Raw genomic sequence first — 27,707 nt, 5'->3', positions numbered from 1 at the left:
TTGTGCCCGGCTTCGGGCTTGCAGCCCAAAGAAGTTATTAAGACAATACATTACATATATAAGGCTTTTATTTGAGGGCCTAGTTATACCCGAACACAGTGGTGCTCAGAATCTCCTGGTTTATTGGCCATTTCAGGCCTGCAAGTCACACTATGCTGGCTTGCAAAGTGATGTCTAATTCCTATTGGAATCCAGCCAGAGTTAGGATATCCAACAAGTGGAATTGTTAATCACCCACAACCTGCATTCAGAATTACTGCCAGGGTAGGGATGATTGAATACTGAGACTACCTCACTCATCTAAACTTGAAGAACTATCTCAGTAAGGGATGCAATAAATCAAATGACTTACCGATTGGATTAGTTTAGAAAACGGTATGTTATGTATCTTTGTGTAGCATAAAATTAATCAACCAATCAATGCAAAAATACAGATATTACAGTAGAACAAACAATTCAGAAAATATCCATGCAATAGAGCATGCTGGGAAATATTATATATGGTTTTATGTAGAATCCTTCTTGCCTTCCTAAGAATCATTAAAGAACCCTTTCTTCCAAAAACGGTTCTTAGGATGTTAAATGTTCTAGGTAGAATCCTTTACAAAGAATCCTTGTCTTTCAAAAACAGTTCTTCTGATCGAAACGGTTCTTGGTAGACCGCTATCCCTCCGCAAAGAACCCTTTTGGAACCCTTTTTTTTAAAGAGTGTAGTCCACTAAATAGTCAATAGGGTGCTATTTGAAAGGCAACCACTGAGAGCTCAGATAACACTGCTATTAATGCAGGAACCTTCCAGTCACCAGAGAGTTTCACTCACTCCCACTGGTCATTCCTCATGTCACTCTAGGCCAAGTTATGTGCTCAGCTTTGATAGGGAAGGGGAGGTGTGTGAAATAAAAGGCAAACAATACTATTTTTCCTACCCATGGAGGGAAATCCATCAAACAGACCTATTTCCCTCTGGTTAAGTGATACATCTGCCTGTGTGTGCGTGTGTGTGTGCGCGCGTATGTGTGTGCGCGTGTGTGTGTGCGCGCGTGCGTGCTTTGGATGTAATAATGCAGGGGTCTATGAGCAATGGTACTTCCTACTGGCATACCCCTCTTCTTACCTTACAGATGCATAGCAGGTGTGATGTGATATGCATGGAAACAGAGGCTCCATTCATACATCCATAATACGTACTTGATTGTAAGAGACAGGAACACTATCTTTAGAAAACAGTTGATAATCTTACGACTGGGCGGGTGTCAGATCACATAATGTTTCACCAGTAATCCCAAACCTGGAGTAAAGCCATATCAGCTTGGTATCTAAACTATGACAAATGACCACAATAGAGAACAAGCAGAATCACTGATGTTTCAGAGAAGAGACATTTCTAAGAAGGGAGTTGACCACATGCTCCTCTCCTCCTACACGAGGGAGCAACTCAGGGATGCGTGTGTGTTGTTGTGTGTCAGAGCGTCCGCTCACACTGTGTCTCTGTCTCCTCCGCCCTCTCTGTCAAACAGCAACACCTCTGTATAATTAGTGAGGTGGCAGCAGCAACGCTCATTAGCATTCGTACAGCTAGAGCTGTCAGGGCCCTAAACCCACACCACACCTAACATACACCTAACACACACACACATTCTTTGTGAGATCAAGTCCACACACACAGGCTCACATTCGGTCTGCTCATTAGGTTACATATCCATCAATTACAGTTGCTTGACTGGCAGTTCCATCACATGATGTTACTACTCTATTAGACTTGGCTGTAGGAGTCTGTAATCTGGTGGGTTAGTGCTACTGATCTAATGTTGCACGTGCAGTCTCCACCTGGCTCTATGTTGACCTGCTGTGCTGCTGTGGCATGTCTGCTGATGACTGTGGGATGTCTACTGATGACTGTGGCATGTCTACTGATGACTGTGGCATGTCTACTGATGACTGTGGCATGTCTACTAATGACTGTGGCATGTCTACTGATGACTGTGGCATGTCTACTGATGACTGTGGCATGTCTACTGATGACTGTGGCATGTCTACTGATGACTGTGGCATGTCTACTGATGACTGTGGCATGTCTACTGATGACTGTGGCATGTCTACTGATGACTGTGGGATGTCTGCTGATGACTGTGGCATGTCTACTGATGACTGTGGGATGTCTGCTGATGACTGTGGGATGTCTGCTGATGACTGTGGCATGTCTACTGATGACTGTGGCATGTCTACTGATGACTGTGGCATGTCTACTGATGACTGTGGGATGTCTGCTGATGACTGTGGGATGTCTACTGATGACTGTGGCATGTCTGCTGATGACTGTGGCATGTCTGCTGATGACTGTGGCATGTCTGCTGATGACTGTGGCATGTCTGCTGATGACTGTGGCATGTCTGCTGATGACTGTGGGATGTCTGCTGATGACTGTGGCATGTCTACTGATGACTGTGGCATGTCTGCTGATGACTGTGGCATGTCTACTGATGACTGTGGCATGTCTACTGATGACTGTGGCATGTCTACTGATGACTGTGGCATGTCTACTGATGACTGTGGGATGTCTGCTGATGACTGTGGGATGTCTACTGATGACTGTGGCATGTCTGCTGATGACTGTGGCATGTCTGCTGATGACTGTGGCATGTCTGCTGATGACTGTGGCATGTCTGCTGATGACTGTGGCATGTCTGCTGATGACTGTGGCATGTCTGCTGATGACTGTGGCATGTCTGCTGATGACTGTGGCATGTCTACTGATGACTGTGGCATGTCTACTGATGACTGTGGCATGTCTGCTGATGACTGTGGCATGTCTACTGATGACTGTGGCATGTCTGCTGATGACTGTGGCATGTCTACTAATGACTGTGGCATGTCTACTGATGACTGTGGCATGTCTACTGATGACTGTGGCATGTCTACTGATGACTGTGGCATGTCTGCTGATGACTGTGGCATGTCTACTGATGACTGTGGCATGTCTACTAATGACCGTGGCATGTCTACTAATGACTGTGGCATGTCTGCTGATGACTGTGGCATGTCTACTAATGACTGTGGCATGTCTGCTAATGACTGTGGCATGTCTGCTGATGACTGTGGCATGTCTACTGATGACTGTGGCATGTCTACTGATGACTGTGGCATGTCTACTAATGACTGTGGCATGTCTGCTGATGACTGTGGCATGTCTACTAATGACTGTGGCATGTCTACTGATGACTGTGGCATGTCTACTAATGACTGTGGCATGTCTGCTGATGACTGTGGCATGTCTACTAATGACTGTGGCATGTCTACTGATGACTGTGGCATGTCTACTGATGACTGTGGCATGTCTACTAATGACTGTGGCATGTCTACTGATGACTGTGGCATGTCTACTGATGACTGTGGCATGTCTACTAATGACTGTGGCATGTCTGCTGATGACTGTGGCATGTCTACTGATGACTGTGGCATGTCTACTAATGACTGTGGCATGTCTACTGATGACTGTGGCATGTCTACTGATGACTGTGGCATGTCTACTGATTACTGTGGCATGTCTACTAATGACTGTGGCATGTCTGCTGATGACTGTGGCATGTCTACTAATGACTGTGGGATGTCTACTAATGACTGTGGCATGTCTACTAATGACTGTGGCATGTCTACTAATGACTGTGGGATGTCTACTGATGACTGTGGGATGTCTACTGATGACTGTGGCATGTCTACTGATGACTGTGGCATGTCTACTGATGACTGTGGCATGTCTACTAATGACTGTGGCATGTCTGCTGATGACTGTGGCATGTCTACTGATGACTGTGGCATGTCTACTGATGACTGTGGCATGTCTACTAATGACTGTGGCATGTCTACTGATGACTGTGGCATGTCTACTAATGACTGTGGCATGTCTGCTGATGACTGTGGCATGTCTACTGATGACTGTGGCATGTCTACTGATGACTGTGGCATGTCTACTGATGACTGTGGCATGTCTGCTGATGACTGTGGCATGTCTACTAATGACTGTGGCATGTCTGCTGATGACTGTGGCATGTCTACTAATGACTGTGGCATGTCTACTGATGACTGTGGCATGTCTACTGATGACTGTGGCATGTCTACTGATGACTGTGGCATGTCTACTGATGACTGTGGCATGTCTACTAATGACTGTGGCATGTCTGCTGATGACTGTGGCATGTCTACTAATGACTGTGGCATGTCTACTAATGACTGTGGCATGTCTGCTGATGACTGTGGCATGTCTACTGATGACTGTGGCATGTCTACTGATGACTGTGGCATGTCTACTGATGACTGTGGCATGTCTGCTGATGACTGTGGCATGTCTGCTGATGACTGTGGCATGTCTACTGATGACTGTGGCATGTCTGCTGATGACTGTGGCATGTCTGCTGATGACTGTGGCATGTCTGCTGATGACTGTGGCATGTCTACTGATGACTGTGGCATGTCTACTGATGACTGTGGCATGTCTGCTGATGACTGTGGCATGTCTACTAATGACTGTGGCATGTCTACTGATGACTGTGGCATGTCTACTGATGACTGTGGCATGTCTACTGATGACTGTGGCATGTCTGCTGATGACTGTGGCATGTCTACTGATGACTGTGGCATGTCTACTAATGACCGTGGCATGTCTACTAATGACTGTGGCATGTCTGCTGATGACTGTGGCATGTCTACTAATGACTGTGGCATGTCTGCTGATGACTGTGGCATGTCTACTAATGACTGTGGCATGTCTACTGATGACTGTGGCATGTCTGCTGATGACTGTGGCATGTCTGCTGATGACTGTGGCATGTCTGCTGATGACTGTGGCATGTCTACTAATGACTGTGGCATGTCTGCTGATGACTGTGGCATGTCTACTGATGACTGTGGCATGTCTACTGATGACTGTGGCATGTCTGCTGATGACTGTGGCATGTCTGCTGATGACTGTGGCATGTCTACTAATGACTGTGGCATGTCTACTGATGACTGTGGGATGTCTACTAATGACTGTGGCATGTCTACTAATGACTGTGGCATGTCTACTAATGACTGTGGCATGTCTGCTGATGACTGTGGCATGTCTGCTGATGACTGTGGCATGTCTACTGATGACTGTGGCATGTCTACTAATGACTGTGGCATGTCTGCTGATGACTGTGGCATGTCTACTGATGACTGTGGCATGTCTGCTGATGACTGTGGCATGTCTGCTGATGACTGTGGCATGTCTGCTGATGACTGTGGCATGTCTACTGATGACTGTGGCATGTCTACTGATGACTGTGGCATGTCTGCTGATGACTGTGGCATGTCTACTAATGACTGTGGCATGTCTACTGATGACTGTGGCATGTCTGCTGATGACTGTGGCATGTCTGCTGATGACTGTGGCATGTCTACTGATGACTGTGGCATGTCTACTGATGACTGTGGCATGTCTACTGATGACTGTGGCATGTCTACTGATGACTGTGGCATGTCTACTGATGACTGTGGGATGTCTGCTGATGACTGTGGCATGTCTACTAATGACTGTGGCATGTCTACTGATGACTGTGGCATGTCTGCTGATGACTGTGGCATGTCTGCTGATGACTGTGGCATGTCTGCTGATGACTGTGGCATGTCTACTGATTACTGTGGCATGTCTACTGATGACTGTGGCATGTCTACTGATGACTGTGGGATGTCTGCTGATGACTGTGGCATGTCTACTGATTACTGTGGCATGTCTACTGATGACTGTGGGATGTCTGCTGATGACTGTGGCATGTCTGCTGATGACTGTGGCATGTCTGCTGATGACTGTGGCATGTCTGCTGATGACTGTGGCATGTCTGCTGATGACTGTGGCATGTCTACTAATGACTGTGGCATGTCTACTGATGACTGTGGGATGTCTACTGATGACTGTGGCATGTCTACTGATGACTGTGGGATGTCTGCTGATGACTGTGGCATGTCTGCTGATGACTGTGGCATGTCTGCTGATGACTGTGGCATGTCTGCTGATGACTGTGGGATGTCTGCTGATGACTGTGGGATGTCTGCTGATGACTGTGGGATGTCTGCTGATGACTGTGGCATGTCTACTGATGACTGTGGCATGTCTACTAATGACTGTGGCATGTCTACTAATGACTGTGGCATGTCTGCTGATGACTGTGGCATGTCTACTGATGACTGTGGCATGTCTGCTGATGACTGTGGCATGTCTACTAATGACTGTGGCATGTCTACTGATGACTGTGGCATGTCTACTGATGACTGTGGCATGTCTACTGATGACTGTGGCATGTCTACTGATGACTGTGGCATGTCTACTGATGACTGTGGCATGTCTACTGATGACTGTGGCATGTCTACTGATGACTGTGGCATGTCTACTGATGACTGTGGCATGTCTGCTGATGACTGTGGCATGTCTACTGATGACTGTGGCATGTCTACTGATGACTGTGGCATGTCTGCTGATGACTGTGGCATGTCTGCTGATGACTGTGGCATGTCTACTGATGACTGTGGCATGTCTACTGATGACTGTGGCATGTCTGCTGATGACTGTGGCATGTCTACTGATGACTGTGGCATGTCTACTAATGACTGTGGCATGTCTACTGATGACTGTGGGATGTCTGCTGATGACTGTGGCATGTCTACTAATGACTGTGGCATGTCTACTGATGACTGTGGGATGTCTGCTGATGACTGTGGCATGTCTGCTGATGACTGTGGCATGTCTACTGATGACTGTGGCATGTCTACTGATGACTGTGGCATGTCTACTGATGACTGTGGCATGTCTACTAATGACTGTGGCATGTCTACTGATGACTGTGGCATGTCTGCTGATGACTGTGGCATGTCTGCTGATGACTGTGGCATGTCTGCTGATGACTGTGGCATGTCTACTAATGACTGTGGCATGTCTACTGATGACTGTGGCATGTCTACTGATGACTGTGGCATGTCTACTGATGACTGTGGCATGTCTACTGATGACTGTGGCATGTCTACTGATGACTGTGGCATGTCTGCTGATGACTGTGGCATGTCTACTGATGACTGTGGCATGTCTGCTTGTACACAGTGTCCACCCCTCCCTGACCATCCATACACAGTCCTGAGACATACTATTTGTTTAGAGCTGAGAAGAGGAGAACATACAGCTCACCAGTCTCCTCTACCTCCACCTCTCTCTCAGTCTCTCTCAGCTATGACATCTGTGTGATTACTGTTAAGCACAGACAATAGTCCACTGGCTTAGTGGCACACTGACAGATTGATCTCATCTTAATTTACTGTAGCAGATGAGAGTGCTGCTGAGAGTCACCACTCTACTACCCAAGTGCCCATCCCTTCCATCATGGCAATCATGCCTCTACTATTTCTATCGCTGCCCTCTTTCAGTGACACCTGTCCTAATCCATCCCCTCTCTCCTCTCTGGACTTTCTAAACTCAATCCCCTTCAACCCATGACTATCAACCCGCCTCTCCTATTCCTGTGCCTGCAGCAGTCTCTCGCTTTCCCTCCCTCCATCCCTATCTCTCTCTCCATGGTTCTGCGTCACTGATCAGGGTAGTTCTCTATTGGGTCACTGATCCGTCCCCCCAGGAGAGTGACTGTGCTGTAATGAGAGCAGAGCACCTGGGATGGCATTCACCTGGCACTCTGAAGGGCGCAGAGCACCTGGGATGGCATTCACCTGGGACTCTGAAGGGCGCAGAGCACCTGGGATGGCATTCACCTGGCACTCTGAAGGGCACAGAGCACCTGGGATGGCATTCACCTGGGACTCTGAAGGGCACAGAGCACCTGGGATGGCATTCACCTGGCACTCTGAAGGGCACAGAGCACCTGGGATGGCATTCACCTGGCACTCTGAAGGGCGCAGAGCACCTGGGATGGCATTCAGCTGGCACTCTGAAGGGCGCAGAGCACCTGGGATTGCATTCAGCTGGCACTCTGAATGGAACAGAGCACCTGGGATGGCATTCAGCTGGCACTCTGAAGGGCGCAGAGCACCTGGGATGGCATTCAGCTGGCACTCTGAACGGAACAGAGCACCTGGGATGGCATTCAGCTGGCACTCTGAAGGGCATATTAAATGAAAGAAGAGGAAAGTCAAAGTAACAATGCAGAGCAGTGAGACCGAGGTGTCTAAAAGAGATATAGTACCTACAGTATGTCATCTCAGCGGAAGAAAGGCACACACAGTCCATAGATACCATAATACCAGCATGACAGAAGCTTGATCCCTGTACATACAGTAGATGAAGGTGGTGTGATCAGATCAGTGCACATAAAGAACAACACAGTACAGTTTACTAAATGTGACCCGTTTCAAGAAACTAGGCGTATGTCGTGGGTCACTACATCAGGAGAGCCATTTGAACGTAAACTTTTTATTTTTTTATCGAAATGTGTTTTTGGGCTGAAATGCCTTCTGGAACATGTGAACTTTCATGTGCCTTGATAACAAACTTGCATGCCATCTGTAAATACGAATAAAATTGTTACATTTTTACGTTGGTTTAGCCACAGAAAAAGCCAGCAACCTTCCCGCTAGCCATGATTAGCTGTGATAATGAGTGGGCTGGACATGCCGAGAGATGAGTTCGGATTGGTCTGCCATGTAGCCCACTTCTGTCTATTTGAGCTGGTCAGTATGTGTAGGTAATTTTTTTTTTTTTTTTTTTTATTTAACCTTTATTTAACCAGGTAGGCAAATTGAGAACACGTTCTCATTTACAATAGCGACCTGGCCAAGATAAAGCAAAGCAGTTCGACACATACAACAACACATAGTTATACATTGAGTAAAACAAACATATAGTCAATAATACAGTGAAAAAATTAAAAAAATAAGTCTATATACAATGTGAGCAAGTGAGGTGAGATAAGGGAGGTGAAGGCAAACAAATATATGTATAAATAAATAAAAATATAAAAGGCCATGGAGGCGAAGTGAGTACAACACAGCAAGTCAAATAAAAACTAAAAAAACACTGGAATGGTTGGTTTGCAGTGGAAGAAGGTGCAAAGTAGAGACAAATAATGGGGTGCAAAGGAGCAAAATAAATTAATAAATAAATACAGTAGGTAAAGAGGTAGTTGTTTGGGCTAAATTGTAGATGGGTTATGTACAGGTGCAGTAATCTATGAGCTGCTCTGACAGCTGGTGCTTAAAGCTAGTGAGGGAGATAGGTGTTTCCAGTTTCAGAGATTTTTGTAGTTCGTTCCAGTCATTGGCAGCAGAGAACTGGAAGGAGAGGCGTCCAAAGGAAGAATTGGTTTTGGGGGTGACTAGAGAGATATACCTGCTGGAGCGCGTGCTACAGGTAGGTGCTGCTATGGTGACCAGCGAGCTGAGATAAGGGGGGACTTTACCTAGCAGGGTCTTGTAGATGACCTGGAACCAGTGGGTTTGGCGACGAGTATGAAGCGAGGGCCAGCCAACGAGAGTGTACAGGTCGCAGTGGTGGGTAGTATATGGGGCTTTGGTGACAAAACGGATGGCACTGTGATAGACTGCATCCAATTTATTGAGTAGGGTTTTGGAGGCTATTTTGTAAATGACATCACCGAAGTCGAGGATTGGTAGGATGGTCAGTTTTACAAGGGTATGTTTGGCAGCATGAGTAAAGGATGCTTTGTTGCGGAATAGGAAGCCAATTCTAGATTTGACTTTGGATTGGAGATGTTTGATGTGAGTCTGGAAGGAGAGTTTACAGTCTAACCAGACACCTAGGTATTTGTAGTTGTCCACATATTCTAAGTCAGAGCCGTCCAAAGTAGTGATGTTGGACAGGCGGGCAGGAGCAGGCAGCGATCGGTTGAAGAGCATGCATTTGGTTTTACTTGTATTTAAGAGCAGTTGGAGGCCACGGAAGGAGAGTTGTATGGCATTGAAGCTCGCCTGGAGGGTTGTTAAAACAGTGTCAAAAGAAGGGCCAGAAGTATACAGAATAGTGTCGTCTGCGTAGAGGTGGATCAGAGAATCACCAGCAGCAAGAGCGACATCATTGATGTAAACAGAGAAGAGAGTCGGTCCAAGAATTGAACCCTGTGGCACCCCCATAGAGACTGCCAGAGGCCCGGACAACAGACCCTCCGATTTGACACACTGAACTCGATCAGAGAAGTAGTTGGTGAACCAGGCGAGGCAATCATTAGAGAAACCAAGGCTGTCGAGTCTGCCAATGAGGATGTGGTGATTGACAGAGTCAAAGGCCTTGGCCAGGTCAATGAATACGGCTGCACAGTATTGCTTCCTATCGATGGCGGTTACGATATCGTTTATGACCTTGAGCGTGGCTGAGGTGCACCCATGACCAGCTCTGAAACCAGATTGCATAGCGGAGAAGGTGTGGTGGGATTCGAAATGGTCGGTAATCTGTTTGTTGACTTGGCTTTCGAAGACCTTAGAAAGGCAGGGTAGGATAGATATAGGTCTGTAGCAGTTAGGGTCAAGGGTGTCCCCCCCTTTGAAGAGGGGGATAACCGCAGCTGCTTTCCAATCTTTGGGGATCTCAGACGACACGAAAGAGAGGTTGAAGAGGCTAGTAATAGGGGTGGCAACAATTTCAGCAGATAGTTTTAGAAAGAAAGGGTCCAGATTATCTAGCCCGGCTGATTTGTAAGGGTCCAGATTTTGAAGCTCATTTAGAACATCAGCTGACTGTATTTGGGAGAAAGAGAAATGGGGAAGGCTTGGGCGAGTAGCAGAGGGGAGGGCAGTGCTGTTGTCCGGGGTAGGGGTAGCCAGGTGGAAAGCATGGCCAGCCGTAGAAAAATGCTTATTGAAATTCTCAATTATAGTGGATTTGTCGGTGGTGATAGTGTTTCCTATCTTCAGAGCGGTTGGAAGCTGGGAGGAGGTGTTCTTATTCTCCATGGACTTTACGGTGTCCCAGAACTTTTTTGAATTTGTGTTGCAGGAAGCAAATTTCTGCTTGAAAAAGCTAGCCTTGGCTGTTCTAACTGCCTGTGTATATTGGTTTCTGGCTTCCCTGAAAAGTTGCATATCACGGGGGCTGTTCGATGCTAATGCAGAACGCCATAGGATGTTTTTCTGTTGGTTAAGGGCAGTCAGGTCAGGAGAGAACCAAGGGCTATATCTGTTCCTGGTTCTAAATTTCTTGAATGGGGCATGCTTATTCAAGATGGTGAGGAAGGCATTTAAAAAAAATGACCAGGCATCCTCTACTGACGGGATGAGATCAATATCCTTCCAGGATACCCCGGCCAGGTCGATTAGAAAGGCCTGCTCGCTGAAGTGTTTCAGGGAGCGTTTGACAGTGATGAGTGGAGGTCGTTTGACCGCTGACCCATTACGGATGCAGGCAATGAGGCAGTGATCGCTGAGATCTTGGTTGAAAACAGCAGAGGTGTATTTGGAGGGCAAGTTTGTTAGGATGATATCTATGAGGGTACCCGTGTTTACGGAATTGGGGTGGTACCTGGTAGGTTCATTGATAATTTGTGTGAGATTGAGGGCATCAAGCTTAGATTGTAGGGTGGCTGGGGTGTTGAGCATGTTCAAATTTAGGTCGCCTAGCAGCACGAGCTCTGAAGATAGATGGGGGGCAATCAGTTCACATATAGTGTCCAGAGCACAGCTGGGGGCAGAGGGTGGTCTATAGCAGGCGGCAACGGTGAGAGACTTGTTTTTAGAGAGGTGGATTTTTAAAAGTAGAAGTTCAAATTGTTTGGGAACAGACCTGGATAGTATAACAGAACTCTGCAGGCAGTCTTTGCAGTAGATTGCAACACCGCCCCCTTTGGCCGTTCTATCTTGCCTGAAGATCTTGTAATTGGGGATGAAAATGTCTGAATTTTTGGTGGTCTTTCTAAGCCAGGATTCAGACACGGCTAAAACATCCGGGTTGGCAGAGTGTGCTAAAGCAGTGAACAAAACAAACTTAGGGAGGAGGCTTCTAATGTTAACATGCATGAAGCCAAGGCTATTACGGTTACAGAAGTCATCAAAAGAGAGCGCCTGGGGAATAGGAGTGGAGCCAGGTACTGCAGGGCCTGGATTCACCTCTACATCACCAGAGGAACAGAGTAGGAGTAGGATAAGGGTACGGCTAAAAGCTATGAGAATTGGTCGCCTAGAGCTACTAGAGCAGAGAGTAAAAGGAGGTTTCTGGGGGCGATAAAATAGTTTAAAGGAGTAATGTACAGACAAAGGTATGGTAGGATGTGAATACAGTGGAGGTAAACCTAGGTATTGAGTGATGATGAGAGAGATATTGTCTCTAGAAACATCATTGAAACCAGGTGATGTCATCGCATATGTGGGTGGTGGAACTGAGAGGTTGGATATGGTATAGAGAGCAGGGCTAGAATCTCTACAGTGAAATAAGCCAATAAACACTAACCAGAACAGCAATGGACAAGGCATATTTACATTAAGGAGAGGCATGCTAATCGAGTGATCAATAAGGGTCCAGTGAGTAGAGGTTGGTTGGAGTCGTGGCGATCCAGACAGCTGGCCGAGTATATGGCTATCGGTAGCAGCATAGGATGGAGGTCTGTTTGTAGATACCTCGTGAGTTTCCGTCGGTAGGTTAGTGGGGTTCCGTCTGTCATGTCTGTCACACCCTGATAGGTTTTACCTGTCTTTGTGCTCGTCTCCACCCCACTCCAGGTGTCGCCCATCTTCCCCATTATCCTCTGTGAATTTATACCTGTGTTCTCTGTATGTTTGTTGCCAGTTTGTCTTGTCTTATCTGGTCTTACCAGCGTTCTTTCCCGTCTTCTTAAGTTTCTGTTTCCTAGTTTCCCCGGTTCTGACCATTCTGCCTGCCATGACACCGAGCCTGCCTGCCATTCTGTACCTTCCCGACTCTGACCCAATTACGAACCACTGCCTGCCCTTGACCTGTCTTTTGCCTGCCCCCTGTTTGGGTCAATAAACATCTGTGATTCTAGCTGTCTGCATCTGGGTCTTATCCTGAGTTCTGATACTGTCTAACGCTGTTTTTTTAACATATCATGTAGTAGAACTGCATAAGTGTTGCTCTCCACTTACTGAAGGACCGAATTTTGAAAGCAGTGGAATTAGAGTATGATAGCTAAGGAGATGGAGAAAACACCTGTCTCCGGATTACATCTTCAAACTAACGGCAACCATGGCATACGTGACAAGGAGAAGCATCCATCCATGATCTATAGGGGTAAGATAGTCTAGGTAGCTACGTTTTCAGATACTACACATTTCTTATTTTGACAGAAAGCCATTTTCATTTCAAATTAAAGTGTACTGTTAGCTAGCTAGCTAACATTAGCTGGCTGGCTTGCTAGCTAACATTACGTGTATGATCTGTATATTAACATTATTTGTATCTCAGAGCCATTTGCATTGCTAGTTATAGCCTAATGTTAGCTAGCTAAGATTGAACCTGGTTGGTTAGCTACCTGCAGATTCATGCAGGGTAGTAACGTCATGAGTTGGGATTATGGTTAATTCTTTATCTAGCTAGCTACATGTCTTAACAAAAGACTCCACTATGCAAGTATCCATTTCAATAGGGTGATTAAAATGGTCAGTGAGGTGTTCTCTCATTTGTGTCTGGAAGTAGCTAGCAAGCTAGCCAATGTTAGCCAGTTAGCTTGGGTACGTGACTGCTGTTGTTAGGTCAGCTAGCTAACGTTACATGTATGGTCACAGTCGTGGCCAAAAGTTTTGAGAATGACACAAATATTAATTTCAACAAAGTTTGCTGCTTCCGTGTATTTAGATATTTTTGTCAGATGTTACTACGGAATACTGAAGTATAATTACAAGCATTTCATAAGTGTCTTTTATTGACAATTACATGAAGTTGATGCAAAGAGTCAATATTTGCAGTGTTGACCCTTCTTTTTCAAGACCTCTGCAATCCGCCCTGGCATGCTGTCAATTAACTTCTGGGCCACATCCTGACTGATGGCAGCCCATTCTTGCATAATCAATGCTTAGAGTTTGTCAAAATTTGTGGGGTTTTGTTTGTCCACCCGCCTCTTGAGGATTGACCACACGTTCTCAATGGGATTAAGGTCTGGGGAGTTTCCTGGCCATGGACCCAAAATATTGATGTTTTGTTCCCCGAGCCAATAAGTTATCACTTTTGCCTTCCAGCATGATGGCAAGGTGCTCCATCATGCTGGAAAAGGCATTGTTCGTCACCAAACTGTTCCTGGATGGTTGGGAGAAGTTGTTCTCGGAGGATGTGTTGGTACCATTCTTTATTCATGGCTGTGTTCTGAGGCAAAATTCTGAGTGAGCGCACTCCCTTGGCTGAGAAGCAACCTCACACATGAATGGTCTCAGGATGCTTTACTGTTGGCATGACACAGGACTGATGGTAGTGCTCACCTTGTCTTCTCCGGACAAGCTTTTTTCCGGATGTCCCAAATAATCGGAAAGGGGATTCATCAGAGAAAATGACTTTACTCCAGTTCTCAGCAGTCCAATCCCTGTACTTTTTGCAGGATATCAGTCTGTCCCTGATGTTTTTCCTGGAGAGAAGTGGCTTCTTTGCTGCCCTTCTTGACACCAGGCCATCCTCCAAAAGTCTTCACATCACTCTGCATGCAGATGCACTCACACCTGCCTGCTGCCATTCCTGAGCAAGCTCTGTACTGGTGGTGCCCCGATCCCACAGCTGAATCAACTTTAGGAGGCGGTTGTGGCGGTTGCTGGACTTTCTTGGGTACCATGAAGCCTTCTTCACAACAATTGAACCGCTCTCCTTGAAGTTCTTGATGATCCGATAAATGGTTGATTTAGGTGCAATCTTACTGGCAGCAATATCCTTGCCTGTGAAGCCCTTTTTGTGCAAAGCAATGATGACGGCACGTGTTTCCTTGCAGGTAACCATGGTTGACAGAGGAAGAACAATGATTCCAAGCACCTTCCTCCTTTTGAAGCTTCCTGTCTGTTATTCGAACTCAATCAGCATGACAGAGTGATCTCCAGCCTTGTCCTCGTCAACATTCACACATGTGTTAACGAGAGAATAACTGACATGATGTCAGCTGGTCCTTTTGTGGCAGGGCTGAAATGCAGTGGAAATGTTTTTGGGGGATTCAGTTCATTTGCATGGCAAAGAGGGACTTTTCAATTAATTGCAATTCATCTGATCACTCTTCATAACATTCTGGAGTATATGCAAATTGCCATCATACAAACTGAGGCAGCAGACTTTGTGAAAATTAATATTTGTGTCAATCTCAAAACTTTTGGCCACGACTGTAGTAATATTATTCGTATCTCAGAGCTGTTTGCTTTGCTAGTTATATCCTAACATTAGCTAGCTAACATTGAACCTGGTTGGTTAGCTACCTGCAGATTCATGCAGGGTAGTAACGTTATGAGTTGGGATTATGGTTCATTGTTTACGTAGCTAGCTAGCCACTATGCAAGTAATCATTTCAATAGAATGTCTCTGTGATAGACGTAGCTGGTAATTTCACTGTGGCTATCAACTATGATTTCAGAGCACTCTCGTCTGTGTTTTCCAGAGTGCAGAATAACTGAAGAATTTACGAACGCTCAACACCCATTGAATATGGCCGGTGTCAGTAAATGTTGGCAAAAAAACATAAATTGTTGCCAGCAGCATAGTGGCATAACATAAAAAGGATAACATAAAAATAGGCTAATCAGCTCTGCTAGGGTGAGCTAAATGGTCAGAGAGCTGTTATCTCATTTGTAACTGTAAGTAGCTAGCCAACGTTAGCCAGTTAGTTTTGGTGCTTGACTGCTGTTGTTAGGACAGAACGCTCGGATCAACCCTTAAAGAGATGGGTGGGGCTAAAGCTTAAGAGAGTATGAACGATGCAAGAGCTCTCCAGTAGGTACCAAAATATTCAAAGGCCATTTTCTCAAAAATGAGGTTACACGTTTAGCAACTTTCAAAGCAGAATTACTTTCCCGTTGTTTCTAACTGTAGTGTATGATATACAATTTTCTAGCTCTGAGTCTCTACTTTTATCCAATGTTAAAAACACCATTTCAAATTTTGTTACATGAGACCAAATCGAGCCAGTCGGTCACAAATTACACTACAGTGACATCTACTGCTGTTCATGCCTTGTGACTCCCTGAGGCAGCAGCCACCTCCCTGGGGACAGGTTGGCAGGTTAAGATAGACTGGAGTTACTCTGCACCTCTGCCCCCTGATATGAGCTCAGATTAATGAACTACGAGTGAGCTCTCGGTTGAGTTTTTAATTCAAACCAGATTCATCCAGGCCATCTTCCTACAGAGCAGCTGGCCATGCGTACACAAAAAGACTGTTACATTCCACTCAACACCTCAGATCAATTTACGGTTCCCTTGTTGTAGAGTTACTAGTCGCATGCCAGAAACTAAGGGTTGCTTGCCTGTCTATGTGTTCTCTGTTTCTTGTGTGAAATGGAAGTACGGTACTGAATGCCTCTTATGAACCCTCAAATTCAACCTTCAATTCAACCTCTACTTCATCATCCATCTGTGGTAGTAAGAATCCCATATTACCTAGATTTCATAATTCTGTTGCTCCAGTTTGAACCAAATGGCTGAGTAGTAAGACCTGATAAATTCAATGAATCTGCCAAGCTAGTGTCTGCAGACCCACAGATACGGCACGGCCAGGCATGACTCCAACACCATCATTAAGTTTGCTGATGACACAACAGTGGTAGGCCTGATCACCGCAACGATGAGACAGCCTATAGGGAGGAGGTCAGAGACCTGATCATGTGGTGCAAGGACAACAACCTCTCCCTCAACGTGAGCAAGACAAAGGAGATGATTATGGACGACAGGAAAAGGAGAACCGAGCACTCACCCATTTTCATCAACGGGGCTGTAGTGGAGCAGGTTGAGAGCTTCAAGTTCCTTGTGGTCCACAACACCAACAAACGAACATGGTCCAAGCACACCAAGACAGTCATGAGGGCACGACAAAACCTATTCCCCCTTAGGAGACTGAAAAGATATGGCATGGTTCCTCAGAAGGTTCTATAGCTGCACCATCAAGAGCATCCCGATGGGTTGCATCACTGCCTGGTATGGCTTCCGACCGCAAGGCACTACAGAGGGTAGTGCGTACGGTCCAGTACATCACCGGGGCCAAGCTTCCTTCCATTCAGGACCTCTATACCAAGCGGTGTCAGAGGAAGGCCCTAAAACTTGTTAAAGACTCCAGCCACCCTAGTCATAGACTGTTCTCTCTGGTACCGAGCGCCGGAGGTACCGAGCGCCGGAGCGCCCTAGTCTAGGGCCAAGAGGCTCCTAAATAGCTTCTACCCCCAAGCCATAAAACTCCTGAACAGCTAATCAAATGGCTACCCAGGCTATTTGCATTGCCCCCCCCCCCCCCCTCTGGAACGCTGCTGCTACTCTCTGTCATTATCTATGCATAGTCACTTTAATAACTCTACCTATATGTACATATTACCTCAATTACCTTGACACCGGTGGCCCCGCACATTGACTCTGTACTGGTACCCCCTGTATATAGCTCCGCTATTGTTATTTACTGCTGCTCTTTAATCATTTGTTATTCATATCTCTTACTTTTTTATTTTTTATTTTCTTAAAACTGCATTGTTGTTTAAGGGCTTGTAAGTAAGCATTTCACTATAAGGTGTTGTAATTTTTGCGCATGTGACAAATACAATTTGATTTGATTTGGGAAGGACTAGCTGTTTTACAGTGCATCCCGATCTCCACTCTTCTAGTGCACTTGTGACTGTCTAAGTTAATCTGTGACATCAGTGATACTGCGGGATCAGGAATGGGCAACTTTGATGGGGGTGGGGCTCACAAAAAATCTGAACTCATCATGAGTGGCCACAGTGGCTCGCAGGTCTGCGTACCCACATTGTGTAGAGAACGTGCTGCAGTTCTAAAGCATGTGTGCTGCAATTCTATGGGGTCAATGGAGACTCATTGTCTACACCTCCCTCTAAACCCCGCTCTTCAAAGAAAAATTATGACAAAACTCGCAATCGAAAAGACGGGCTTTGAAAGCAAAGAAACAGACATTAAAAGCAAAGATACAAGCAACAAAGGTAGTACATGCAGGCAAGAGCAAATGTAGGCAAAATGTATTCAATAGGATTGGTTGCTGGGAAAGTTTAACCGAAAACAATTTTTGCAATATTTTTTTCAATCATTTGTCATAGAGGTTTGCTCTCATTTACATTACATTTACATCATTTAGCAGTCGCTCTTATCCAGAGCGACTTACAAATTGGAAAGTTCATACGTATTCATCCTGGTCCCCCCGTGGGAATTGAACCCTGGTCCCCCCGTGGGAAATGAACCCACAACCCTGGCGTTACAAGCGCCATGCTCTACGAACTGAGCCACACGGGACCGCTTTAAAATAATTTGCTTACAAGTTTTGGGGTTTTGTTTTGATGTCTTATTTTTGTTTACAATTCTATAGATTTTTCTTTCAATTGTTTGGTTTTTGATTTCAACATCCATTATTTCACCCGTCCTTGAAAATATAATGTTTACATTCTGAACTTTATTTTTCATGTTCACAAATTATTTTATTTTGAATTCAATACATATGGAGTGAAATTGACCCCATACAATTCTACACATTTTGCTTTGGAGCAGAGAGAAAAATGTCCAGGTTTACACCTAATTTCCTGCTGTTCTACATACTTTGCCATAGGGTGGAGAGAAATGTTTGCATTTTTTATTTAATATGATATCTGCATGAGAGTGACTAACAAAATCAATGGGGGGCCACGGTCTGTAATTCGCACACGATTATTAAAAGTTTAAATAGCTGGCCATTAGATGAATTTACCAATCTAAAAAATGTTAGCTGAAATGGGCTAATTGAGTAAATGTCAGTGACTGACATAACAAGAGAAAAACTGCTGATGCACAACCACATTTTGAAATTTCACCTTTTGTGTTCTATTATTCTAACTCTCAACAGTAAGTTCACAAAAAAAATCGTAATAATTGGAAATGGATCCGCGGGCCTAAAAAAGTGTCCAGCCACCAGTTGCTCATCCCTGATATACACAGTCACAGGTCATAAACACATACTGGTTTGTTATTCACAACGACTGGAAGCTAGCAGCAACTTTGAAACTCATTGTGATAGCAAAGGTTAAATGGAGTCCGACAAACATAACTTATTATGTTCCTCTGCGGCATACCATCCAATGGTAGTTGCTTAGCAACAGCTGCACAGGCAACAATAGGCTTAAACTTTAATCTTCTCTCTATAGAAAGTGGTAAAGAACTGCAGAGAAACTAAAGCCTATGTAATACAGCATGACTGATGAGAAGGAAAGCTAACTTGTGATTGATATACGGCATTAAAAAGACAGAGCCCTCAGAAGTACTGTTCAATAACAACTACCACACACAACTCCCAAAGCTCACCACACACACAACTCCAAACTCTCATTAAACAGTACTATTAGACCCCAGCTCCCCCAACCTCCATTGTACTACACATTACTATCACACGCAGTTCTCACAACTACCATGAAAGAACACTTTTACCTTGAACTTTAACAGCTATCATTAAACAACACAGCTGCTCATAGTTCTAAAAGCCGTAAACGGAATCACAAACAAAGTGAACAAATGGCAATACCCAACCAATCCAACCAGAACGCTCACACCTCCTGTCAAGTAACTCGATCAACGAGCCGGTTATTGTTGCTTCTTTCCTAAACTAACCAGCTCTCATCTGAGCAGTGTACTGCAACACCGGATCCTTGCCCTAAAATGTCATTCTGCTGTTTGATAAATGAGATAGGAGTATCGCAGGCTAATTTACGGCTTAGGAATTTCTGAAAAGGGTAAAGTCACCAAATTAGAACAAAATACATACATTTAGTGGGCTGCTGATCGTTGCCTGAGGGCGGACGATAGAAGTAACAGGCTTATCTTGAGAACCTTAGCGGATCTTACAGTATGTGCTCAAAAGGCAAATTCCTCAATCAGAAGTCTATTACAGGAAATTCCCTCATCTGTGCATGAGGCCATTCAAAGCCTCTGAGAGAGAGAGAAAGAGCGAGAGAGAGAGAGAGAGAAAGAGACCCCGCTCAGTCCTCATCCATTTAGATCACACTGTGGTTACACCTTCTCAGAGGCACTTGACAGTATGGATGAGTCATCCTCCTCTATCCACTTCCTGTTTCTGTCATCATGTCGACACTCACCCAATCTGTCTGTAACCATCCTCTTGACACACACAAACACGAATGCACACATGCACGCACACACCCTCGCACCTGAGTTTAGGACAGTGAGCTGCCATATTAGATGTCTGCATATCGCTGATCTCAAGGCTAAATAATAGCATCACATGTTTCAGTATACAGTATATCTGCGCGGATCCCATTACAAGATGTATCAAATGCACCGGTCTCATTTTAAAGCCTTTTCTACAGTACAGTCTGAAGAGAATACTGCTCAGAGATGTGACTGAGAAGTGACCAAAACAAAGCCTGCGTAGTAATGTAATGAGACCTGTACATATCCTCCATCCAGCGCAGGATTAGCCGACTGATGCTACTCTAGTCCTGTCTGACTGAGACAGAGGCTGTACGTTTCCTGCTTTACCTCCAATCACGTCCCCTCCATCCAGCTCCCACAGAACACAGCTAGGCCGCCACATCCACTCTTCCCTTCACACCAAGGAGAAGTCCATGTCCTCCTTCCCTGCTACTACCGTTTGCATAACCCAGATGAGGGATGCATGGCAATCTGTCCCCGCGCCCGCCCCCATCCCCCACCTCTCCTGTCCTCCTCAGCCTCCTGCTGGTGACTCCCACCCTGTTCCGCCCCGCCCCACCCCCTAACGACCACACCAGGGGTCAGACTGCACGCCAGATGGACCATCTCTCTCTGGGTCAAAGACACCCGCCTCCCAGCTAATCACGAGCCACGACACCACTACACAGTGTAATCATTTACATTTACATTTAAGTCATTTAGCAGACGCTCTTATCCAGAGCGACTTACAAATTGGTGCATTCACCTTATGACATCCAGTGGAACAGCCACTTTACAATAGTGCATCAGATCTTTTAAGGGAGGGGGGGGGGGGGGGGGGGCAGAAGGATTGCTTTATCCTAGGTATTCCTTGAAGAGGTGGGGTTTCAGGTGTCTCCGGAAGGTGGTGATTGACTCCGCTGTCCTGGCGTCGTGAGGGAGTTTGTTCCACCATTGGGGGGCCAGAGCAGCGAACAGTTTTGACTGGGCTGAGCGGGAACTGTACTTCCTCAGTGGTAGGGAGGCGAGCAGGCCAGAGGTGGATGAACGCAGTGCCCTTGTTTGGGTGTAGGGCCTGATCAGAGCCTGAAGGTACTGAGGTGCCGTTCCCCTCACAGCTCCGTAGGCAAGCACCATGGTCTTGTAGCGGATGCGAGCTTCAACTGGAAGCCAGTGGAGAGAGCGGAGGAGCGGGGTGACGTGAGAGAACTTGGGAAGGTTGAACACCAGACGGGCTGCGGCGTTCTGGATGAGTTGTAGGGGTTTAATGGCACAGGCAGGGAGCCCAGCCAGCAGCGAGTTGCAGTAATCCAGACGGGAGATGACAAGTGCCTGGATTAGGACCTGCGCCGCTTCCTGTGTGAGGCAGGGTCGTACTCTGCGGATGTTGTAGAGCATGAACCTACAGGAACGGGCCTCAATCATATAGAATGTGTATTAGAGAGCTAATACCTGATTGTGACATGGAGAAATATGTAATGCCTCAGAAAACATTGCTGTAATCCTTTGATATCTTGATCAGAGACAGCAATGTTAAGGGATTTTGAGTAGGAGTCTAGCCACAGATCTCAACATATAACCCTCCTGGCATACATACAGCCGGTGGTCCCTGAAAGCTAGTGTGTGGGAGGTGAAAGTAAGAATTAGTTGACTAGAGAATTAGTTGAACCTGCAGCCACTTATAGATGTCAGTTAGTGAGGCTCCTTAGGACATTGTGATATTGTTTGACTGGATAACAACCCTGCAAACCAGAGAGTGGGAGGAGCTATAGGAGGACGGGCTCATTGTAATGGTTGGAATGGAATTGTATTTAATTACCTTTATTTCAACGGGGAAGTCAAATTGAGACTAAAGTCTCTTTTACAAATGAGCCCTGCACAATCCAAAAACAAAGACATACAACAGGCAAGTATAGATAAACATAAATATAGACAATATACACATTAAATACACATTAAGATACAAAACACAGTCATTTAAAACAAACACATTCTTTATTATAAAAATCCTCTGTCAGCTGTCTGAATTGCCCTAGGGATGTTAAAGCATCCAACAAAACGTCTTGTGGAGATTATTCCAAACATAGGGTGTAAGGAAACTAATGGCCAATTTACCTACTGTAACTCTGTAGAGTTTGATAACTTGTCATTCTAAGTGATGTTAGGTAAGTCAGAAGCTTATAGAGCAGGGCTTTGTAAACAAAAAGAGTGTAACGATGTGATCTATGTGACTTTAAAGAGGCCCATCCAACATCTTGGCAAAGAATACATTGATGAATAATAAAACAGTATCCTGTGATAAAACGAAGGGTGCTATGATAAACGGCACACAGTGGTTTAAGAATAGAGGCAGCTTTGATAAATAGTAGCACCATAATCAAAAACAGGTAAAAGGGTTGACTGCACAATCTGCTTCCTGCTGACTAGAAAGGCTAGATCTGTTTCAATTTTTTTTTAACACTTTAAATCTTAGCTTCATTCGCTTCATTCGCTTTTTAAACTTTAAATCCTTGTCAATACGAATGCAAAGGTATTTGTAAGCAGGGACTTGTTCAATTATAGAACCATCTGATGAGTGAAGATGTAATCAATCTGAGTCAATCTTATGAGAACTTGAAAACATAATGTATTTAGTTTTTCCCATGTTAACTTCTCTAGGGTAGGGGGTAGCATTTTCACGTTTGGATGAAAAGCATACCCAAATTCAACTGCCAGCTACTCCTCCCCAGAAGATATGATATGCATATTGTTAGTAGATTTGGATAGAAAACACTCTGAAGTTTCTAAAACTGTTTGAATCATGTCTGTGAGTATAACATAACTTATTTAGCAGGCGAAACCCAGAGGACAAACCATTCAGATTGAGTTTTTTTGAGGTCACTCTCTTTTCAATTATTTTTCATTGGGAAACCAGATTTCTAAGCGACCTGCTTGCAGTTCCTACGGCTTCCACTGGATGTCAACAGTCCTGAGAAATTGGTTGAGGTTATTCCTTTGTGTAATGAAGAAGTACGGTCATCTTGAACGAGAGTCACTCAACGTGTCAGGTTTGTTAGAGGCGCGAGACCAGAAAGCATGCTACATATTGTTTTCCTCCGAACACAGATCATCCCGTCTTCAATTTTATCGATTATTAACGTAATAAAAAGACCTAAAGTTGTATTACAAAAGTAGTTTGACATTTTTTGGCAAAGTTTACAGGTAACCTTTGAGATATTTTGTCGTAACGTTTGAGTAAGTGGGAAACTGTGTTTTTCTGGATCAAACGCGCCAAATAAATTGACATTTTGGATATATATCAATGGAAGTAATCGAACAAAAGTACCATTTGTGATGTTTATGGGACATATTGGAGTGCCAACAACAGAAGCTCGTCAAAGGTAAGGCATGAATTATATTTTTATTTCTGCGTTTTGTGTCGCGCCTGAAGGGTTGTAATATGCGTATCTCTCTTTGTTTACAATGGTTCTATCCTCAGATAATAGCATCATATGCTTTCGTCGAAAAGCCTATTTGAATTCTGGCATGTTGGCTGGATTCACAACCAGTGTAGCTTTAATTTGGTATCTTTCATGTGTGATTTAATGAAAGTTTGATTTTATAGTAATTTTCATAGTAATTCATTTTAATTTGGCGCTCTGCATTTTCTCAGGCTTTTTGCCAAGTGAGACGGTAGCGTCCCGTCTAAACTCAGATTTTTTTATATAAATATGAACTTTACCGAACAAAACATACACATGTATTGTGTAACATGAAGTCCTATGAGTGTCATCTGATGAAGATCATCAAAGGTTAGTGATTAATTGTATCTCTATTTCTGCTTTTTGTTACTGCTCTCTTTGGCTGGAAAAATGGCTATTTTTATGTGACTTGGCTCATACCTAACGTAATCGTTTGGTGTGCTTTCGTCATAAAACCTTTTTCAAATCGGACACTTTGGCTGGATTTACAACAAGTGTATCTTTAAAATGGTGTAAAATACTTGTATGTTTGAGGAATTTAAATTATGGGATTTCTGTTGTTTTGAATTTGGCGCCCTGCAGTTTCACTGGCTGTTGACGACGCGGGACGCTATACCGTCCCACATACCCTAGAGAAGTTAACTCAGTAAGGGCTTCCTGTACAGCTGCAAAATCAGACTGTAGCCTTGTCACAGCCAGGTCAGCAGTCGGTGAAATTGCATACGTAATAGTATCATCCACATATAGATGAAATTTACGATTTTAAACAGATTGACCAATAGCATTTATAAAAATACTGAAAAGAACAGGTCCTAGTATCGACCCCTGCGGAACACCTTTATGTATTTCAATCAAGATGGCGTGAGTTCTGTCACTAAAATAATGAAACCATGAGCAGACATAGAGCCCAGGCCAATCGAAGACAACTTGTTCAATAAAATAGCATGATCAACAGTATCAAACGCTTTTGACAGGTCCACAAACAAGGCAGCACAATTCATTTTATCATCTAAAGCAGGGGTGTCAAAGTCAAATGGACGGAGGGCCAAATAAAAAATTTAGCTACAAGCCGAGGGCCGGACTGTTCGAATGTTCATTGAAAATTTTTTAAATGACGCATATAGTCTAGTGAACCTAATTGAACCTACTGAAAACCTAACAAATATATTCCAATATGATCAGATAAATAAAGCAATATTTTCTTATGGCTCTGTCAGTAATCTTTAATTTTCAACAGACACAAAAGACAAATTTCCTTTATATAAAAATCCCCATAACATGAACATTAAATGAAAGAAACCGGTATTCAAGGCACCATCAGTAGCCTATATTTTCTATTTTAGCAAAAGTGGGCTAAATTTACTTCAAAGAAAAAAACAATAATAGCAATTTTCTATCATCCACTCAACTGAAATATTTTTAAAATATAATTGGATTGAAATACAATAAAATAAAGTGCAAAAATCTATTAATCAAAAACAACACTTTGTTTAAGGAGAAGTAACATGCAGTGAAAACAAATATTAAACTTTAACTTTTAAACTTGAACTGAGTAAAAACTCTAAATATGTGATTGCACAGTAATGTTCACTTGTTTGAGGTTGAGGGTGATACTTGGTGGTGTCCCATCTTTTCCACAAGTTCATCAATGTTCGGGGTAAGGCTCTGAGCTGAGGAAATCCTCAGAATTGAGTGGAGGTGTTCAGCAGTAAGTCGACTTCTGTGTGATGTTTTGTTCAGGTTCATCAAAGAAAACAGTTGTTCACACAGGTATGTGCTGCCAAACATAGACAACGTTTGAGCAGCCTGGATGCGCAGCTGGGGCATTGTGTCGGGGAGGAAACGGGCGAACTCCGCAGCACCCACTGCCGCATATTTTGCCCTCAGTGCATCATTGCATTGGAGGTCAATCAACTCCATTTGGAGGTTTGGTGGTGAGCTTTCCACGTCAACAGCAAATGGGTTACCGAGCAGTTCCAACCTGCTTTTTTGTGCTTCAAAGTCAGCAAATCGGCGTCGAAAGTCAGCGGCAAGCATACCTATTTTATCAGCCAACTGTGCGCTCGGGAACGCACTGGTAGAGAGCTTCTCTTTCATGGTCTGGCAGCTGGGAAAGTGGCTCAAATTTTCTTTCCGCATCTGCGTCTCCCACAGAGTCAGTTTGGTTTTAAATGCCTTCACTGTACTGTACATATCAGAGATGACATGATCCCGACCCTGCAGCTGCAAGTTCATTGCATTCAGATGACTCGTAATGTCACACAGAAAAGCCATTTCACACAGAAACATTTCGTCTCGGAGTTGTGTTGTGTCTTTCCCTTTGCTGTCCAAGAACAGACAAATCTCCTCACGAAGCTCGAAACATCTTTGAAGCACCTTTCCCTGGCTTAGCCATCGCACCTCTGTGTGATAAGGCAAATCACCATGCTCCGTTTCTAACTCCGTCAGAAATGCCTTGAACTGGCGGTGATTCAAACCTTTGGCTCTGATAAAGTTAACTGTGCGCGTGATGATGCTCATTACATGCTCCATTTTCAAGGCTTTACCGCACAACGCTTCCTGGTGTATGATACAATGATAAGCTGTCAGCTCACCTGTCGCGTTTTCCTCTTGCATCTTTTCCCGTATCTTCGCCACCAGTCCGCTCCTGTGTCCACACATCGCAGGTGCTCCGTCGGTTGTCAAACCCACGAGTTTTTCCCAAGGCAGCTCCATCTCATTTACACATCTTGACACCTCTTCATACAAATCATGCCCCGTAGTTGTGCCATGCATAGGACATAAAGCCAAAAACTCCTCTGTCACGCTTAGGCTGGAGTCCACTCCGCGGATGAAAATTGACAACTGGGCAATGTCAGAAATGTCGGTGCTCTCATCCACAGCCAAGGAATATGCAATGAAATCTTTTCCCTTTTTCACAAGCTGCTCTTTTAGATTGATGGACAACTGGTCTACTCTCTCGGCAATGGTGTTTCTGCTCAGACTCACATTTAAAAAGAGTTGCCTTTTTTCTGGGCAAACTTCGTCACAAACTTTAATCATGCAGTTTTTGATGAAATCCCCCTCCGTAAATGGCCGGGCTGATTTAGCGATCTCTTCTGCCAAAATAAAACTGGCCTTGACAGCAGCCTTTTGTAGCCTTTGTTCCATGTCCATATTCTTGTTTTTGTCCGCGTGTTTCGTTTCATAATGTCGTCTCAGATTATACTCTTTCAGTACCGCCACACTTTCTCCACACAGAAGACACACAGGTTTTCCAGCTACCTCCGTGAACATATACTCCGACTCCCACCTTGTTTGAAACCCCCGGTTCTCAGTGTCCACCTTCCGTTTTGCCATTTTTGATGGGTATCTGAAAGTTAATTTTACTGTGATGCTGACGACTGCTGTGCCAATAAATATTGAAATGAAGCAGCCTACTGCTCGGTGCGTCACCGTTGCATTGTGGGAAATGTAGTATTGGTGCGTGTAAAAGATCTGCGGGCTGCCGGCTTGCTGCGGTCTGCGGGCCGGTTCTAATAATAAATCAAGATCATCCCAGGGGCCGTAAAAAACCTTCTCGCGGGCCGGATGTGGCCCGCGGGCCTTGACTCTGACATATGTGATCTAAAGCATTGACAATATCACTAACAACTAAAGTGGTTACTGTGGTAGTGCTATGCCCTGGCCTGAACCCAGATTGATTTATATTTAAAATAGCAAGCTCAGATAAAAAATTGCGAAGTTGCTTATTTACCAACGATTTGAGAATCTTAGCTAGACATGGGAGCCTGGAGAAGATCAAGATCACCACCATCCCCCACATAAGCTGTTTTCCTTACTTTTGTATATTTCCTGATAATGTTAGATTTAAGATATGGGTTACTGAATCAAATCAAATCAAATCAAATTTTATTAGTCACAGTACACATGGTTAGCAGATGTTAATGCGAGTGTAGCGAAATGCTTGAGCCATGGATGAGGGGGCAGCACACTTGAGCATACTCG

General features: G+C 44.6%; 1 protein-coding gene across 4 annotated transcripts in view; it reads right to left on the bottom strand.

Annotated features, from left to right (window-relative positions):
- Positions 1–27,707, bottom strand: part of LOC129851167 (kazrin-like) — a 443,431-nt gene that overhangs the window by 141,655 nt on the left and 274,069 nt on the right. Inside the window, exon 1 of one of the 4 annotated variants that reach the window (XM_055917516.1) lies at positions 20,608–20,729. The exons of the other annotated variants lie outside the window; for them this stretch is intronic. Coding sequence (XP_055773491.1) covers positions 20,608–20,662 — 55 coding nt within the window. The 5' untranslated portion in view covers positions 20,663–20,729. Of the gene's footprint in view, positions 1–20,607; positions 20,730–27,707 lie in introns of those variants that run through there. 4 annotated transcript variants of the gene reach the window in all.

This window comes from Salvelinus fontinalis, chromosome 3 (genome assembly GCF_029448725.1).
Source record: "Salvelinus fontinalis isolate EN_2023a chromosome 3, ASM2944872v1, whole genome shotgun sequence".
In the NCBI taxonomy this organism is placed as follows: Eukaryota; Metazoa; Chordata; class Actinopteri; order Salmoniformes; family Salmonidae; genus Salvelinus; species Salvelinus fontinalis.
Note: the sequence above shows the minus strand (reverse complement) of the source record. Positions and strands in the feature narration are given on the sequence as shown.